At 44.6% G+C, this 19,800-nt stretch overlaps 1 protein-coding gene across 4 annotated transcripts in view; it reads right to left on the bottom strand.

Moving 5' to 3' along the window:
- Positions 1–19,800, bottom strand: part of LOC143928076 (coagulation factor XIII B chain-like) — a 1,173,165-nt gene that overhangs the window by 871,431 nt on the left and 281,934 nt on the right. For all 4 annotated transcript variants that reach the window (XM_077452688.1, XM_077452689.1, XM_077452690.1 and 1 more), the window contains one exon: positions 9,788–9,964. In XM_077452688.1, the coding sequence (XP_077308814.1) occupies positions 9,788–9,964 (177 nt within the window). The remainder of the gene's footprint in view (positions 1–9,787; positions 9,965–19,800) is intronic.

Raw genomic sequence — 19,800 nt, 5'->3', positions numbered from 1 at the left:
ATAAGAACTTTTGTGGACCAAGCAGGTTGTGTATTAGTGTTTAGCAGACTGTACGTCAGTCCCTATACCGCTGAAGGACTGCTGCAGTATAGGGCAGCGGTCAGCAGTGGTGCACGTCAACCCTATCTATTGTGGACCGATAGCGGTCCTTACAGAACAGCAGACTGTACCGCACTCAAGCCTATGTACCGTAGCACCCTATACCAAGTTACCAGTCCTTATAAGAACTTTTGTGGACCAAGCAGGTTGTGTATTAGTGTTTAGCAGACTGTACGTCAGTCCCTATACCGCTGAAGGACTGCTGCAGTATAGGGCAGCGGTCAGCAGTGGTGCACGTCAACCCTATCTATTGTGGACCGATAGCGGTCCTTACAGAACAGCAGACTGTACCGCACTCAAGCCTATGTACCGTAGCACCCTATACCAAGTTACCAGTCCTTATAAGAACTTTTGTGGACCAAGCAGGTTGTGTATTAGTGTTTAGCAGACTGTACGTCAGTCCCTATACCGCTGAAGGACTGCTGCAGTATAGGGCAGCGGTCAGCAGTGGTGCACGTCAACCCTATCTATTGTGGACCGATAGCGGTCCTTACAGAACAGCAGACTGTACCGCACTCAAGCCTATGTACCGTAGCACCCTATACCAAGTTACCAGTCCTTATAAGAACTTTTGTGGACCAAGCAGGTTGTGTATTAGTGTTTAGCAGACTGTACGTCAGTCCCTATACCGCTGAAGGACTGCTGCAGTATAGGGCAGCGGTCAGCAGTGGTGCACGTCAACCCTATCTATTGTGGACCGATAGCGGTCCTTACAGAACAGCAGACTGTACCGCACTCAAGCCTATGTACCGTAGCACCCTATACCAAGTTACCAGTCCTTATAAGAACTTTTGTGGACCAAGCAGGTTGTGTATTAGTGTTTAGCAGACTGTACGTCAGTCCCTATACCGCTGAAGGACTGCTGCAGTATAGGGCAGCGGTCAGCAGTGGTGCACGTCAACCCTATCTATTGTGGACCGATAGCGGTCCTTACAGAACAGCAGACTGTACCGCACTCAAGCCTATGTACCGTAGCACCCTATACCAAGTTACCAGTCCTTATAAGAACTTTTGTGGACCAAGCAGGTTGTGTATTAGTGTTTAGCAGACTGTACGTCAGTCCCTATACCGCTGAAGGACTGCTGCAGTATAGGGCAGCGGTCAGCAGTGGTGCACGTCAACCCTATCTATTGTGGACCGATAGCGGTCCTTACAGAACAGCAGACTGTACCGCACTCAAGCCTATGTACCGTAGCACCCTATACCAAGTTACCAGTCCTTATAAGAACTTTTGTGGAACAAGTGAGTTGTGAATGTTTAGCAGACTGCAGCAGAAGGGCAGCAGTCAAGTATAATATCCTTTCTATATTTGGAAGAAAGAATATTATACATGTACAAGCCTATTACTGTACCACTGATACCAGTCCTGAAAAGAACCTTTGTGGAACTAATAATAACAGCAAGTCTTTAAAATTACCCTCACTGCCTGACAACACTGCTTCCTTCCTGTCCCTATACAAATTGGCAAAAAAAGAGAACGATTAGTGGTTACTGGAACAGCTCTTTTGTGGACCTTGATAGTAACAGCTAATGATGATGATGATGATGATGATGATGAAAGACTAATCTGGCTGTCCCTGTAGCATACACCGTCCTTTCCCTTTCTCTAAACTAACAAAAGACACTCAGGCTGCTGCAAGAATCAGCAGCACAGCAAACCTATCAACACCTAACACCTATACCAGTCCTGAAAAGAACTTTTGTGTACCAAATAGCTAGTGGTTTATCTCTCCCTACTCCACACAGGAACCTGTCCCTATCTTAACAGAAGAAAGAATGTAAAATGGCCACCGGATCGGGTGTATTTATAGGTTAGGGGGAATGTACAAGTGTCCATGTGCTGTCATGTCTCAATTGGCTGTCCTTTATTACATGATAAACGTGTCACCAAAGGTTAAAGTTCTTGTATACATTAAACACGTAAGTCCGCCGCGGCGAACGACGGAAAAAGGCGTTCGAACGTGCGGACCGCGAATGTCGGAAATTCGCCGCGAAACGACCGCCGGGCGAACCGTTCGGCCATCACTAGTGTTTAACTGGTTTATCCAATAATATATTTTCACGAGGTACCCTGTCAGTAATTTGTAATTCCCTATTATAAGCTGGTTTAGGGTAACCTCTTTTCTCAAATCTTGTAGACATGTGTATCTATTCTTGTCAAATCTGATTGCCTGCTACATAAGCTTTTTAATCTAAGGAATTGGCCCACTGGGATGCATTTATTAGTATGGCTTGGATGGCTTGAATCAGCGTGCAAAAGCTTGCAAAAGCTTCCTATAGAGATTAGAAATGATACTATTGCCCTCTCCTACCCAATCTGACATCCATAAATTTGATGGACCTTTTCTATTGTTGTCCCGTGAATCTCCGATTTAGCATATTGTCATTCATGTACTCCAACCATTTTTCCAGGCTGATATATTGCCCGGAAACGATAAACAAGAGGTCATCAATGTATCTACAGTAAAATACAGTATCTTTTCGATGGGGGCTATCCGGCCCAAAAATGCGGGACCTCTCCCACCATCCCATGTACAAATTTGCCAGGGATGGTAAGAATTTATCGCCTCATTTTTGGACCGGATAGTCCCCATCAAAAAGATACTGTATTTTACTGTAGATACATTGATGACTGTAACAACACCCTGAGTGTGAAAGGGATTAAAGCCATTTAGGACATTCCATTTCCAAACAGAAAGGCAGCTACCGAACACTTCAATAAGCCGAACAAGAAACCCATACAAATAACTCTCCCCCAAGTACGAGACAAGGCTCTGTATTGATGGTCAGACAGTAATGAATCTTTATTTTGAGATCTCACACAAATATATACAGCAGGATGAAAATACAGCCTGTGACCAGAAACCTAATTAACATGAGCTAATTATCTAATCTTTTAGCCCACGTACACACGGTCGGAGATTTTGGCAACCAAATCCGTCAGATTTTGCCTGTCGGATTTAGTCTGACGGATTGTGTCCGAAACTGTTGCATACACACGGTCGAGCCAAGTTGTCTGATTTCGCGGTTGCCAGGAACGCGGTGACGTAAGCCGTGTACGGCGGGACTAGAAAAAGGAAGTTCAGCACCACGTTCGGCACCCTTTGGGCTCCTTCTGCTGATCTTGTGTTTTAGTAGAAGTTTGGTGAAAGACGATTCGCACTTTTCAGATTAGTGATTCAGATCGCTACTGCTCTTCAGTTTGTGATTGTCTTTGCGTATCTGATAATCAGTCCGTGCAGTCATGAAGTATTTGCTTCTCATTGTGGACTATATCTTGGTATAGTACGCTTTGAAAGGCATTTTTTATTGTCTGCTTGCTTCTACTATTCAGGTCGTCCTTTCAGGTCTTGCTGTTTAGCGTTGCTTTCTGGTGTCCGTTCTGACCAGCCGAAGGGCTTGTGTCAAAGTCAAAGTAAGAACCCCTGCACAGCACAAACTGTACGATGAGTACGTAGACGAAACATGTTTGGACGACCAAGAATTGGTTGCGCCAGTGTCACCAGTTCTCCCACATGCCTTTGCTCCGTGAGATCCGCGAGAGTAATCCTGATCATTTCTGGATTATTCTCAGGATGACGGACCCTGTTTTTCACTGTTTGCTGGCTTTGCTGTCCCCTTATATCACCAGGCAGGATACCTGCATGCAGCAAGCCATCACTCCGGAGCAGAGGCTCATCGCCACGTTGCGCTACTTGGCGACAGGGAGAAGCCTTCAGAACCAAGTTCTCTACAGGCATCTCCCCCAGGCTCTGGGGATCATTATTCCAGAGACCTGCTCTGCCATCATTCAGCTCCTGCCGAAGGACTATATTATGCTAAGTTTTATCCTTAAACATCACATTCTATGTATTTCATGATTGCTAATGTCTTGCATTTCTTTACTCATTCCCTAATTACCATCATTGCAATATGCTCTAATTCATATGCTCTGCCCCTTTGTCCTCATGCAGATTTGCCTCACTAACTTCCCCACCATGCTCTTCTTGGCCCCTAAAACTATAGTCTAGTCACTTGACAATGTCTTTTGTCAGCTCCATAGTATTGCTTTCCCCTAAACACCCCTTAAAATCTCTACAAATGTTATGTGTGTGCTTCAATTCATGCAAAGTGACCTTTTTAGTGTTTTTTGGTGTTGTGCCAAACTCATTAGGAACCCCCCTCTCCCCAACTGCTACCTCAGCTGATAGCAATCTTCTATCTGATGACTTGTCCCATCCCAATACACACTCTAAATACCTTTTTCATGATAACATTTATGGACAAATTCACCAAAGCATGTAGTGTAAGGGCCTGCCTCAATACTTTCAAATGCGCTTTAGATTTTTTTTAACACAATTTTTTTTGCTATGTAATAGCAGAATGTAAAAATTTGCTTCCATTTTGTTATTCTGACACTTCTTACCTGTCCGGTGGGCTGCCAATAGTGTAACTAAGGAGGGGCTTCACAAAGTATCACACATTATTTAGGCATTCAGCTCTCAATCAAGTGGAGAGGATTACCTGTCCTAAACATCCCCCCTCATTTTTTAGCAAGGGCCCATCAGATGGGGGGGATGGGGGGTTTAGGACTCTCATAAGGGGACCTTATACTGTAGGCTTTAAATACTCCGTTAAAAAAATGTTATACTAATTTTGTCAAAAAATATGGGTGTCTAATCTGCATGCAATGTTGATTTGTAAAATTACTATTTTTTTTTTTTGTGTCACTACACAGTGTCCTCCAACGCAACAGAAATGGCAGACTGTGGCCTCCCACTTTGCCATTTTTATTAAAGTTGTGCCTTTTTCACCAACAGTGCAAACCCAAGTTCAGAGTGAAATGAGGGGACAGTCTCTTCTTCAGATAATCTTATTATGTTGTGGGTCTGCTACACACACACACCTTCTTTTTGTTAACTAATGTGTAGTGCATTACTGATCAAAATCATGCTCATTTTCAGCACCATGGCAGGAAAATGGCATGATTGTCCAAATTTACACCTCACTGTGGGTGCTTTTTACTAAAGACACATCCACTATGCACTACAAGTGCACTGCAAAAGTACACCTGAAACTGCACTTGGAGTGCAAAGTGGAGTTGCCTTTATTAAATCACACTCCTTCTCAGCACAAACTCAAATTTCACTACAAATACATTTTAAGCCCAATGAAAAAGGAAGCCACACATTGTTGAGAATTCAACTTTTTAATACAAGCACATTCATATGTGCGTTTAGTAAAGGTTTTTACAACAAACCAAGATATTTTGGGTATCCAAAACCGAGTTTAATCATATTTACTTTTTACTTGTTTTTTTGTGTAAACAGGCATGTATCAAAAGCGTAAAATATAGAACACAGGAACTTACAAAGTTCAACTTGGAAAAGTGAAGACAATATCAGACATGAGTATGTACAAACTGGGCTGATATTGCCTTCATCACATGGGGTGTGACCCCTGAAAAAAACAAATTTGGAAGAAGCACACAGTGTGTCAACATGTTCTAACTCCCATCATGGGGGATCAATGTACATGCTTTGGGGCTGCAACCCCTTCATCTCAGACACTTTCCACAAAACATGTACATTGATCCCCCATGATGAGAGATAGCACATGTTTACACACTCTGTGCATCTTCCAAATTTGGAATTATGCAAAATACAACATTTTTTTTTTAAAAAGCAAAAATAAAACCCTATCTAGTTTTTTTCGTTTTCACGCTCTCCCCAAAACATCAATTATGTTCTTCATTTTATTTTTAACATCATTGATGTTTTGTTGTACAATTTCAATATCCCTATTGCACCCCATTATCTCCCCGATCAAGATCTGGGCACTTTCACTGGTAAAATGGGAATCTTCCTCCACATCACCTAGAAAAAAACAAACAAACACACCATGTAATCCAAATATGGTGATATACATTGATGAGCTTACCGGAAGCTGTGTTCTCCGACACTCACCTGTTGTGGTGACAATTTGGCCAACCTCCACAATCTCTCCTTCTTCCTCCTCCTCCTGCTCCTGCTCCTCTGTTTCTTCTTTTGGAAGTTGCCCTTCTTTGGGAGGGGTGTGGTCCCTGGTGTCCTCATGGTCTCTAGTGTCCTCATACTTGCCGAGTCTTCTCTCCCCTATGAGAATGTAAACAAAGATTAATTAGCACACAGAGGGCAGAAATAGGAATCTGAAACATTGCTTGTTGTACAGTGTTGTACAATTGTGTTTTTGGGCCGAGTTACAAGGTGAGAACGTTATTGGGGACACTTTGTTAAGCTGGAATACTTCCGTGCAGAACGATGTTTCATATGAACGAACGAAACCATGACCTTGAAAGTGGCCATTTTAAAATGCACAACATGAAATCAAAGCACATGGAGCATGTATGCAAGCAAGAATAATCATATGAACACACGACAACTACTTACTTTTTTTTAAGAACACGCTTGATCCTTAGGTACTGCTCGTACTCCCTCAGTTTCAGGTCTGACCAGCGTTTTCTCAGTTGATCCTTGGATCGGCGTACCCCAAAATTCTTCAGAAGACTCTTCACAACTTTATTCATGATCTTGGCCTTTCTGATATTTGGGTTTGGGTAAGGTCAATACTTCCCATCATAGTCGGTCCTGTTCAATATGTCGACCATCTCCAACATCTCTCCAAAAGACATATTTGAGGCCTTAAATCTTGTCTTCCTGGATCGGGACATTTCAGGCTCCGGGCTTTCCTCACCCTCCTCCTCGTTAGTGGAACTATTATTGTGCACCTGCGTTCTCTCCGCCATGTGCTCTCCCCACTGCGCGGGAAGCGAAGGGGCGGGGAATAGTCTAGAAAGAACGTCAGGGGCGGGCGGAGTTTCACACATGCGCACTGTATATAAAACGCCACACATGTGTATCGTCCGTACGATCTGGGAGGAGTGTGTGAGTCACGGACGCGGTGAACGTGGAAACTAAGGTAACATTTTTAACTTTGTGCTTCACTAGACTAGACTGCTTGTATCTAGGCCGCTGTTGGGACAAGATTAGGAGGGATTTTAATTGCATTATTAGTATTTGAGGGTTTGTCTTGTGTTGTGTCTTGTAGACAAAATGGACCCATTCAACAATGCCAACTTTATGGGGCTATTCCTCGAGCTCTACATGGAGATGCCCTGCCTGTGGCAGTTCCACAACAAGTTTTATTATGACAGATCAAAGAGGAAGGCAGCACTGGAGAAACTGCTTGCTTTGGTGCAGATCAGGGTCCCCACGGCAGACATGACCTATCTGAATCGCAAAATTGTGGCCATGAAGCTTACATATTTCAGGGAGAGAAAGAAGCACCTGGAGTCCTTGAGAGCAGGAGATCCAGATGCTGTTTATTACCCCAGGATGGTGCACTTTGACAGGCTGCATTTTCTGGTAGACCAGGGGGTACCCAGGCCACCACTCAGGCCACCACTCTCCAGGCTTCCTCTAAGGCATCCTTCACCCCCAGCTGAGGCTTCTGATGTACAACCTGGGCCTTCCAGGCAGCACCATGTGGTGGGGCCCAGCTTGAGACAGGTATTGCATTGTAGAACATATTTCTTGTGTTACATTTAATGATGTTAACTAGATGTTCTTATTGATCAGTAAGTTGAGATTTCTCCAAGTGGTTTACATCTCAATAGACAGTAGTGACCAAAAATGATTGGGACGGGAAAGAAAAATGCTGGTGTCAGAATGATAGTCTGTTCTATTTGGTAACAGTCAAATAGCAAAAGCCAGGAGCACAAAATGTTGTGATTGATGATCAAAAAACTAAAACTATGTCCCCTTTTCGTACACAGGATGACCTCAGTCGGGGGGAGGCTGTGGCAAGTGGCAGCCAGGAGGTCCACCAACGCCCTCCTTCTCCTCCTGCCCCAGCTACAGGAGCCCAGCCACAGCCTGGAAGGATGCCTGGTGGGAAGTCACAAAGGAAGACCAGAGAGTGATGGCCTGGGTTGAGTCTGGTGAGCCAGAAGATGCAGCCTCTTGAAGATCACCATCCTGGGGACAGAAATGGCATCTGAATTTCCTGCTCTCTAGGACTTCGGGAGCAGACTTCTCTCCCTGAGATATCTACTCCTCAGGCCACCAATTTTTTTATATCTCATTTAGTCATGTCTGCCCTGGGGGCCAAAGGCTGCACCAAAGTTAAGAAGTTTCTCCAGTGCTGCGTTCCTAGTTTTATTTTCGAGCAAACAAAATAAATTTTATTTTTGTTTTATGAAATACTTGTAATACATGTAATGTGTTTTCCTTCAAAAAGTAGAGTTTCTTTGTGAGCAGGCAGGTACATTTCCAAAATACAAAGTGAACTAAAGAACAAGGAGTACCAACACTAAACAACCTGTAGATTAAAAAAGAAAAAGAAAATCTAAAAAATACAATAATGTTGTTGTTGTAAGTTTACACCAAAAAAAAAAAAGTAAAAAAAAAGGAGAAATCAGCAGTGTCTTTAAAGGAGATTTTTAGGGAATCCCCCCCCCCAAAAAAAACATCCAAAAAACAAAACAAAAAAAACAAACATTGTGTAGATGTGACGCAAACTAAAATTGTATTGCTGAAATGGTTAAAAAAGAGTAATGAAATCCGTTCGGGAGAAGTGTGTGTGACTATGAGCATCAAAAGAAGTTGGTTCTTGCAGCATTGTAAAGAACAAGAGAATGCGCTTGATGAATGATTTTTTAACATTGCAGCGTGACGAATGTGCTATATCGCTTACGAGCAGTAGTTTTACCTGAACGACCGCTTCCATGTCGGAATTTGAATGTGAGCATGAGTGGCACTTGGTCCGATGAAAATGCTCTGCACATGATCGGATTAGGTCCGTCCGGCCCAGTTGGTCAGGAAATATTTCCAACATGTTGGAAAATTGGGTCGGACGGAGATTCGGACGGAATCAGTCCGATGCATACCACACACAGTCGGATTATCTGACGACACGGTCCGATAAGACGCATTCCGACAGATTATCCGACCGCGTGTACAAGGCTTTAGAGAGCCTAGGTGTCTCCTAGATCACCGACTATACAATACACACTGTATTTGTATTATTATCTATTATACATTTTTCTTTATTATTTCCGATTATTTAGCCTTTGATTGCACCAAGTGGGGAAGCTGCATTTAGCTTACACTTACACATATATATTTATATCTATTTAGTTATTCATTTATTTGAATTTATTGTATTCATTAGCTCTTTGCTTCTCCCCTCCAGGTGCAATTCATTTCAGGCATTAACAAGGTTTGATTTTATGGGGCGGTTTCTTCCAACATTACTTTTCATTTGATTGGCTATTTTTAATTAGCTCTATATATACTGTATATACATATACATATATACATATACATATATATATATATATATATATATATATATATATATATATATATATATATATATATATATATATATATATATATATATATATATATATATAAGATCAGACTTTGTTTATTTAGCTATGACTAAGCATCTGTTTGTGATGTGAAACGCATTAGCTTTTCTTCCCTATCTTCTATGCTTAAGATATGACTGTTTTTGTATTTTAATCTTTTAATAAAGATGCCTTCAGCGGTGTGCGGATGTCCAGGATTTTTCCTTCCTTCCTAACTTGTACTATGTAATGTTATTCTTGCTATAGCTAATAAAGAAATAACTTCTTAAAAAATGAATACAAGAAAGAAATACTTACTAATACAATTCAGAGGTGGGCTCCATCCATGTGCTGTGCATGTTCTTGGCTCCTCGGGGTTGTGCTCAATTCGGTATCCTTCATTGCATGTGAGTGTAACAGTTTCTCCGTCTCTATATGTTTCCTTGGTGTATTGGACTATACCATTTATCACAGTCTCTTTGTAGCAAACAATGTCTAAAAAAATAAATAAAAGATCAATATCATACAAGAAAATTATATTATAAAATATGAAAAAGTTAAATGAACAGCAGCAGCAAAAACAGAACTCAGCGTTACTGGCCCCCTACAATCAGCACAAATGAAAACTCAAGTGTGTTTCTTTAGTGCTACGTTTGTGCTGTTGTGTGCCGAAAAAAATTACATTTGTGCTGCTTTTATTTTTAAGATATTAGCAATTGTTTTTTCCACTATGACATCACCTAGCCCCCCTACAACACCGAAATGACACAAAACTGGTCTCGTTGGTTAGTTCTACATTTGTGCCCTTTTGTGCAAATTTTTATTTGTGCTGTTATGGTTTATAACCAGCACAATCAGCACAAATAAAAACTCAAGTGTGTTTCTTTAGTGCTACGTTTGTACTGGCTTGTGCTGCTAAACTTTTTATTTATTTGTGCTGTTATGGTTTTTAAGTTATAACTGTTTTTTTAAACCCCACCCACTTTGCCCCCCCCCCCCCTACAATCAGCACAATTGAAAACTCAACTGTGTTTCTTTAGTGCTACGTTTGTTTTTTAAAATTTTCATTGTATCTTTTATCTTTTTTCGCGTTAATAATAATTTATTAAAGGTCACTGAGCCAACCTACAACAATCAAAAGACACAAAGTTGGACTGGTTGGTTAGTGCCTCATTTGTGCTGGTTTGTGCTGCTATAATTTTTATTTGTACTGTTATGGTTTTTTAGTTATAACAGCTTGTTCATATTTGATAACACCCCACCCACTTTGCACCCCATGTTATTAAATCTTAAAAACAAACATATTATTTGTTAGTGCTACGTTTGTGCTTTTTTTGTGTCATAAAAATAAAAATTTGTGCTGCTTTTATTTTTAAGATAATAGCAATTTGTTTTTTTCCAGACGATGACATCACCCCGCCCTCCTGTCATGTACCTGGTTAGTGAGCTCCTGGTTAGACAGCAACCATGGGAGCACAGTGAGGTATGAATGCCTGTGAGCAGGTGGATGTGGCAGCAGAACTGACACTAGCTCCATGAAGTTGGCACCCATGTTTGTAAAACCTTAATACAAATATACTATTCATTTGTACCGCAGTTGTGCTGATTTGTGCTATAAAAATTTGCGTTTGTGGCGGTTCGGTTTCTGAGATATTAGATATTCAATTTAAGCCCTGCCCACTTTGCACCCCATGTTGCTGAATTTTAAAAACAAACACACCATTTGTTTGTGCCACGTTTGTGCTGGTTTGTGCCGCAAAAATAAACTTTTGTGCCGCTTTGGTTTTCGGAGATATTGTGCGTTATAGTTGCTTAACCGCTTGCCGACCGCCTCACACCGATATACATTTGCAGATGGGCTTGTACAGGCAAACTAACGTACCTGTACGTTGTCCTTTAAGAGGCGGCAAGCCCCTCAAATCAGGTCACGGGTCCTGTGCACTCGATGTAAACAAGCATCTCCCCATTCTGCCTAGTGACAGTGTCAGTGATCTCTGCTCTCTGTGATCGGGAACAGAGATCAGTGACATGTCACATGTAGCCATGCCCCCCCACAGATAGAATCACTCCCCAGGACATACTTGACCCCTACACTGCCCCCTAGTGGTTAACCTCTTCACTGCCAGTGTCATTTACACAGGAATCAGTGCATTTGTATAGCCCTGATTGCTGTATAAATGACAATGGTCCCAAAAATGTGTCACAAATGTCCAATGTGTCCGCCATAATGTCGCAGTCACGATAAAAATCTCTGATTGCTGCCCTTACTAGTAAAAAAATTATTATTAAAAATGATTCATCGCTGGGGGAGGAGCCCACCTGTTCCTGATGCCGGTTGGGCTGGGGAGAGACACAGACACCCCCAGAAGCCTAGCCTCCCGAAGGTGAAGGTGATTTCTTCCAGGAGCACCATCCGTGGGCGCAGCCGATCGCTTTACAAGTAGTCCTGAAAGGGGCCCGTATGGGACTCCCAATGTGGCACGAGCTCTGGAGGAGGAGACCGGAGAGAAGTGCTCAAGGGGCCGAGAACTCTGAGCTCGTACGGACTCCTAGCTCTCTGTCCTTGACCCGGAGGCTCGATCTTGCAGGACAGATGAGAGCTGCTCCTGCAGTCACACCGCTCCTCTGGACGCCGCCTCTGCCCTGAGCTGGGAAGGAAGCCTGTCCATGTCTGCCATCTCTGCCATCTTGTCCAGCAACCACAGGGGATCCAAGTTGCTACCTGTGCTGTGAGATCCTCTGGACATGGGGTTTCAGCAACTATAATGCACAATATCTCTGAAACCAAAGCGGCACAACTATTTATTTTTGCAGCACAAACTGGCACAAACAAATGGCGTGTTTGTTTTAAAAATTCAGCAACATGGGGTGCAAAGTGGATGGGATTTCAACAACTATAACGCACAATATCTCCGAAACCAAAGCTGCACAAACGTTTATTTTTGCGGCACAAGTCAGCACAAATGGCATGTTTGCTTTTAAAATTCAGCAACATGGGGTGCAAAGTGAGTGAGGTTTACATTAAATTGAATGTTTAATATCTCAGAAACTGAACCAGTACAAACGCTCATTTTTGTGGCACAAATCAGCACAAACAGAAATGAATGGTATGTTTTTATTCAAACATGGGGTGCCAACTTCACACAGCTCAAATGTAGCACTAAGCAATGAGACTAGTTTTGTGTCATTTAGTCATTTTAGGGAGACTGAGTAACCTTTGGTGACGTTTAATAAATCATTAATAATGCAAAAACAATATCAGTCAGAAAGTAAATTTAAACAGAACAAACGTAGCACTAAAGAAACACACTTTTTATTTGTGCTGATTGTAGGGGGGCAAAGTGAGTGGGATTTGAAAAAAAACTGTTAACTTAAAAACTATAACAGCATAAATAAAAAATTTTAGCAGCACAAACCAGCACAAACGTAGCACTAACCAACGAGACCAGTTTTGTGTCATTTGGGTTTTGTAGGGGGGCTGAGTGAACTTTGGTGACCTTTAATAAATCATTAATAACGCAAAAACGATAAAGGATAGAACGGAAATTTAACCAGCAAACGTAGCACTAACCAACGAGACCAGTTTCATACCATTTAGCTGTTGAAGGGGGGCTAGGTGATGTCATAGTCTGGAAAAAAACAATTATATAATATATATAAAATATCTTAAAAATAAAAGCAGCACAAATGTAAATCTTTACAGCACAAAACAGCACAAACGTAGTACTAAAGAAACACACTTGAGTTTTTATTTGTGCTGATTTTATTTGTAAATTTAGTGGCTGTTTCAGGGCACTTTGCAGGCTCTATTTTTAGCACTTTATCGCCTGCAAAGCGCTTCAGTGTTAAAGGGATCTTAATGCATGAACTTTGTTAATTCCAAAAATAGCAATAATGGTAATAATGACAGCTTTTGCAATAAATTGTCAGGTACCCCACTGCCTTAATGCTACCAGCCCAACCTGCCATTATTGTACAAGTCCGCAAACCTGCATTACTTGACATGGCTATCAAAAGTTGCAATAATCTGGCATTTAATTATTTTTACTCTCTGAGTACAGTAATCATACATTTTCTCTTTCGTTCACTGACTGACACAGCTCCATTAATCTTGACCATAGGTTATTACGCCACCTTCAGGAGAGGACTAGGAAGAACACGTTATACATGTGAAAAAACAGAACTTTACAGTTCCGCCCAGGGAGCAGTCCCTTCAGGAACATCCCTTCAGCCTGCTTCCTGCAGCTTCAGTTTTTTTCTGCTTAGTGAAGGAGATGGATCTAGGAACCCCGTGGGCCCATCGGTCCAGGGATTTTTTTTGCAGAAGTTTGTCTTTTGCACCAGATTAAGATCCTGTGATCTGCTATCAACAGCCGGCTGGGTGACAGGCTGCATACCCTTATCCTCGTAGTCTCCCCAGCATGGCCAGCGAGCGTGTGCAGACCATAGCTACGCACTGGGTCGGCCACGACATGCCCCTCAGGCTCCAGAGGCGGCCAGTGAGCGCAATGCTCTGGGGCACACATATGACCGGGCTACTGATGTCTGAGTCACAGTGTGCTGTGGCCAGCAGCCACCCCGTACTGATCAGAGAGTGGGTTTGTGATGGAATGTCCCCAGCTCGTCTGGATGGTAAGTACAGCTCTCCCTGCCCCTGTGGGGCTGAGCAGCTGGACATTCCCTGGGAGGTCGATTCGGGGGTCCCTCTCCTCCCTCTCTTCTCTCCCTGTCCCTATCTCCCCTCTCCCCGTGGGGGATGCTGCATGGGTTTCTCAGCGGTGTGCCATATAGTTAGGGGTCCCCTGGGGGGGCTCTCACCTTGGGAGGTGGGCTGCGCTGGGTGGCTGTGCCCCTGGCTGTCTGTTGTCTCCCCACTGGGTGTCTGGAGGTCTGCACATGCTGATCGCCATAGCGCTGTTCTGCCGCCATTTTTTCTGTCTTTTTTCACTGTCCCTCTCTGTGTACAGTTGTTTGGCGGCCATGCTTGATGTGACTCGGGGAGAAGCATGGTCAGGAACCATTTTACTGTAGTTCGGCGGCCATTTTCCCTGTGATTATGTACTTTATACTGGATGGTCGGTGGCCATTTTGTTATAGCCTAGCAAGCTTTTTATGCCCTGCGCTGGTCCCTGAGGCTCAGAACTAGGGATGAGCTTCGAGTTCGAGTCGAACTCATGTTCTACTCGAACATTGCCTGTTCGCCTGTTCAGCGAACAGTGAACAATTTGGGCTGTTCGCAGCAAATTCGAAAAGCCGGAACACCCTGTACAAGTCTATGGGAGAAATCTAAAGTGCTCATTTTAAAGGGTAATATGCAGGTTACTGTCCTAAAAAGTGTTTGGGGACCTGGGTCCTGCCCCAGGGGACATGGATCAATGCAAAAAAAAGTTTTAAAAACGGCCGTTTTTTCAGGAGCAGTGATTTTAATAATGATTAAAGTGAAACAATAAAAGTGTAATATTCCTTTAAATTTCGTAGCTGGGGGGTATCTATAGTATGCCTGTGAAGGGGTGCATGTTTCTGGTGCTTAGAACTGTCGCTGCACAAAGTGTCATTTGTGCAGGAAAAAAAGTCTTTTAAAATCACTTGCGGCTAAATTGTCGGGTCTCCGTAATACAGAGAACACTCAATGAGTGTTCTCTGTATTAGCCGACAATTCATTCATTCATTGATTAAAAAAAAAAAAAAAAAAAAAAGCGTGGGGGTTCCCCTAAATTCAATCAAAAGGCCCTTCAGGTCTGACATGGATATTAAGGGGAACCCCGTGTCAAATTAAAAAAAAAATTGACGTGGGGGTCCCCCCAAATATCCATACCAGACCCTTCAGGTCTGATATGGATATTAAGGGGAACCCCGCATCAAATTTAAAAAAAAAATTGACGTGGGGGTCCCCCTAAATATCCATACCAGACCCTTTATCCGAGCACGCAACCTGGCAGGCCGCAGGAAAAGAGGGGGGGACGAGAGAGCGGCCCCCCCTCCCTCCTGAACCGTACCAGGCCACATACCCTCAACATTGGGAGGATGCTTTGGGGGTCTGTGACCCCTCAAAGCACCTTGTCCCCATGTTGATAAGGACAAGGGCCTCATCCTCACAACCCTGGCCGTTGGTTGTGAGGGTCTGCGGGCGGGGGGCTTATCAGAATCTGGAAGCCCCCTTTAACAAGGGGACCCCCAGATCCCGCCCCCCCCCCTGTTTGAAATGGTAGTACCCCTACCATTTCACAAAGAAAGTGTCAAAATGGTTAAATAAGACAAACACACTTTTGAAAAATTCCTTTAATAAAAATAAAAAAAATAAAAAAAAAATTCCAGCGGTGCTAATCCACTCTTGCTATCCAGCGACGGGTCTCCGGGGTCCAGCGATGGATGATCATATCCAGCGACGGGGGATCTCTCAGTCCAGCGCTGTCCATACCTCCTTCTTCTGTCTCCACTGCGGAGACACTGCAGAGAGCCGAGCGCTGACATTTCTTATATTGGGAGGGCGGGGCCAGCCGTCACCTGACCCCGCCCCTCTGACGCAGGAGAGGGAAGCCAGGGGTTCCCCAGTGACGTGTGGGTGACCCCGCCCCCTCTGATGTAACGGAAACCTGCGTTACATCAGAGGGGGCGGGGTCACCCACACGTCACTGGGGAACCCCTGGCTTCCCTCTCCTGCGTCAGAGGGGCGGGGTCAGGTGACGGGTGGCCCCGCCCTCCCAATATAAGAAATGTCAGCGCTCGGCTCTCTGCAGTGTCTCCGCAGTGGAGACAGAAGAAGGAGGTATGGACAGCGCTGGACTGAGAGATCCCCCGTCGCTGGATATGATCATCCATCGCTGGACCCCGGAGACCCGTCGCTGGATAGCAAGAGTGGATTAGCACCGCTGGAATTTTTTTTTTTTTTTTTTTTTTTTTTAATAAAGGAATTTTTCAAAAGTGTGTTTGTCTTATTTAACCATTTTGACACTTTCTTTGTGAAATGGTAGGGGTACTTTTGTACCCCCTTACCATTTCAAACAGGGGGGGGGGCCGGGATCTGGGGGTCCCCTTGTTAAAGGGGGCTTCCAGATTCTGATAAGCCCCCCGCCCGCAGACCCTCACAACCAACGGCCAGGGTTGTGAGGATGAGGCCCTTGTCCTTATCAACATGGGGACAAGGTGCTTTGAGGGGTCACAGACCCCCAAAGCATCCTCCCAATGTTGAGGGTATGTGGCCTGGTACGGTTCAGGAGGGAGGGGGGGCCGCTCTCTCGTCCCCCCCTCTTTTCCTGCGGCCTGCCAGGTTGCGTGCTCGGATAAAGGGTCTGGTATGGATATTTAGGGGGACCCCCACGTCAATTTTTTTTTTAAATTTGATGCGGGGTTCCCCTTAATATCCATATCAGACCTGAAGGGTCTGGTATGGATATTTGGGGGGACCCCCACGTCAATTTTTTTTTAAATTTGACACGGGGTTCCCCTTAATATCCATGTCAGACCTGAAGGGCCTTTTGATTGAATTTAGGGGAACCCCCACGCTTTTTTTTTTATTTTTTTATTTTTTTAATCAATGAATGAATGAATTGTCGGCTAATACAGAGAACACTCATTGAGTGTTCTCTGTATTACGGAGACCCGACAATTTAGCCGCAAGTGATTTTAAAAGACTTTTTTTCCTGCACAAATGACACTTTGTGCAGCAACAGTTCTAAGCACCAGAAACATGCGCCCCTTCACAGGCATACTATAGATACCCCCCAGCTACGAAATTTAAAGGAATATTACACTTTTATTGTTTCACTTTAATCATTATTAAAATCACTGCTCCTGAAAAAACGGCCGTTTTTAAAACTTTTTTTTGCATTGATCCATGTCCCCTGGGGCAGGACCCAGGTCCCCAAACACTTTTTAGGACAGTAACCTGCATATTACCCTTTAAAATGAGCACTTTAGATTGTGAACGTTCGAGTCCCATAGACTTTAATAGGGTTCTAAAGTTCACACGAAGTTTAGGTCTGTTCGCAGGTTCTGGTGCGAACCGAACAGGGGGGTGTTCGGCTCATCCCTACTTAGAACAGCTTAGTTTCTTCACTCAGACACCTGGGAGCTGACATAGGACACAGACACTACTAGCTGAATGGCGCAGAACTCAGTCAGGGTGGTGAGTCCTGCGGTGGGGGCCCCTCAGCATGCAGCAACTAGGAGGGTGGGACTATACACCTGTCCTAAGTCCCCAACAGGTGGCAGACAGGGTCGATCAGCATGGCTTCAGAAACTGATATTTCTTCCCCCTAAACCCCTGCAATGGAACCGGCTCGCCTGCAAACAGTGCAGTGCCGTTGAACGCCTTGTCGGTGGTCCTGAAAATGTTTGTTGCCAGGGTGGAGGTGGTGTGCGGGAGAAAGTGGCCCCTGCCCCCCCATCCTCCAGGGAGAGCTCTGATGCAGACTCGGGCCCCGCAGTGACTGGTGGCCCCTGCTCTGTCGTTTCAGATGACGCTGACCAGGACCGATTGGACAGTGAGGATGAGTCCCTGTCCAGGTCCACACAAGAAAAGCACTAGTTGGAGCATTTATCACAGCTGTGCGTGATACCCTGAAGATCAGGATACATCAGGACCTTCAGCTGCAGTAGCGGTCCCTTTTGGGTCCCATAAGCCAGCCCGTACACCTAAGGTGTTTCCGTTCTGACTTATTTCGATAAGTTCATTTACAGGAATGGGGGCGACCACAACGCACCTTTTTTCGGTCCCAAAACGCATGGTGGTGCGTTACCCCCTTGAGGAGAGCCTTCCTAAATGATCGTCAGCTCCTCCGGTCGTGGACCCCCCAGTATCCAGGTTAAATAAAAGTAACCACAATCCCGGTAGAAGGGGCTCCTGTGTTTACGGATTCCACGGGCAGGAACCGAGGCAGTGGCGCGTTCCTTATTTATGGTTGGGGGTCAGCAATATGACCAGTACTGACCACAGCACTTGTGTCGCAGACACTTACTGAATGGGCAAAACTTTTGCACCGTGAATTGGAGAAGCAGCAGGCTACTCCCGTCTGCATGGAACTAGCAGACCAGTTAGTGCACGGTCTTATGTATGTTTGGAACGTGGCTCTGGATACGCTTCCTCTGCTATCCACGGTTTCAGTGTCAGCAGTGGTGCTGAGGCGCCTGATTTGGCTGAAATGCTGGTTGGTGGACCAGGCATTTGAAAATGCCTTGACGGATCTACCCTTCCTTGGTGAGCGGCTCTTTGGAGCCTCGTTGTATGACATTATTAAGAATGTCATAGGTGGGAAGAGTACCTTGGTCCCACAGGCCAGGAAGACTAAGGAGGCACGCAGCAGGCAAAGGCCCTCATTTTCCACTCAAAAGAGTTTTTTTTGTCCGTCTAAATGCTTCCAGTCCAACAGGACGACCTTTGGGGACAAAGCGTCCCTGGAACCGCAAAACTAACAAGCCTGCAAGCAAAAGTGCTACTGCGTGAAGGTTTGCACCGCCCATCAGATGGGTGGGGGGTCACCTTCGGGAATTTGCAGCCCTGTGGGCCTCTCGGCTATCGGACCAATGGGTCTGCAAAGTGATTTCTTTGGCTACAAAATAGAGTTCCTCTCTTGACCACCAAACAGATTCTTCCCTTCCCGCATACCCTTACTCCCATGGGGGCAGTATGGGACCTGCTAAGTCACAGGGTGATAGTGCCTGTTCCGGTGTCAGAAAGGTTCCATGGGGTTCTACTCCAATGTAAAACTATAACTGAACCGCAGTTGGTCATCGCTGCATTTTCTGTATGCGAGTTCTGGGCTTCATGGTGACCTCCCTCGAGGTGGGATCTTATTCCCATTTTCACACCAGAGTCTAGCAGAAGAAGATATTAAAACAATGGGACATATCTCCATTGTCCCTGGATCGGCAGATTCAGGGGAGCCAGTCAGTCAGGGACTTTGGCGGCTGAGGTCCCTGGCACTTCGGTCTGGGAAGTCGTTCCTACTTCTGCTTTGGACTGTGATCACAACAGACGCCAGCCTGACTGGCTGGGGTGGAGTACTGGGAGTACAGTAGACTGAGGGTCTCTGGTCAGATGTGGAACCCAAGTTGCCGATCAATATGCTCAAACTCCGAGCGTTCAGGCTTTGCCTCTCCACATGGTCGATGGGACTACGAGAGCGTCCGATCAGGATCAAGTCAGACAACGCCACGGCAGTGGCATATGTCAACCATCAAGGAGGAACAAGAAGTTCGGCTGCAGCACGGGAGGTCATTCACATCCTTCAGTGGACAGAGCGATAGGTACCGGCCTTGTTGGCAATTTAGAAAATATAGGCACCCGACTCTGAATCAGTACTGTAAAATCTTCGAATACATTTAGCTAAAAG

The sequence above is a fragment of the Lithobates pipiens genome, unplaced genomic scaffold (assembly GCF_037356315.1).
Source record: "Lithobates pipiens isolate NorthernLeopardFrog02 unplaced genomic scaffold, aLitPip1_a1.2 Scaffold_23, whole genome shotgun sequence".
NCBI lineage: Eukaryota > Metazoa > Chordata > Amphibia > Anura > Ranidae > Lithobates > Lithobates pipiens.
Note: the sequence above shows the minus strand (reverse complement) of the source record. Positions and strands in the feature narration are given on the sequence as shown.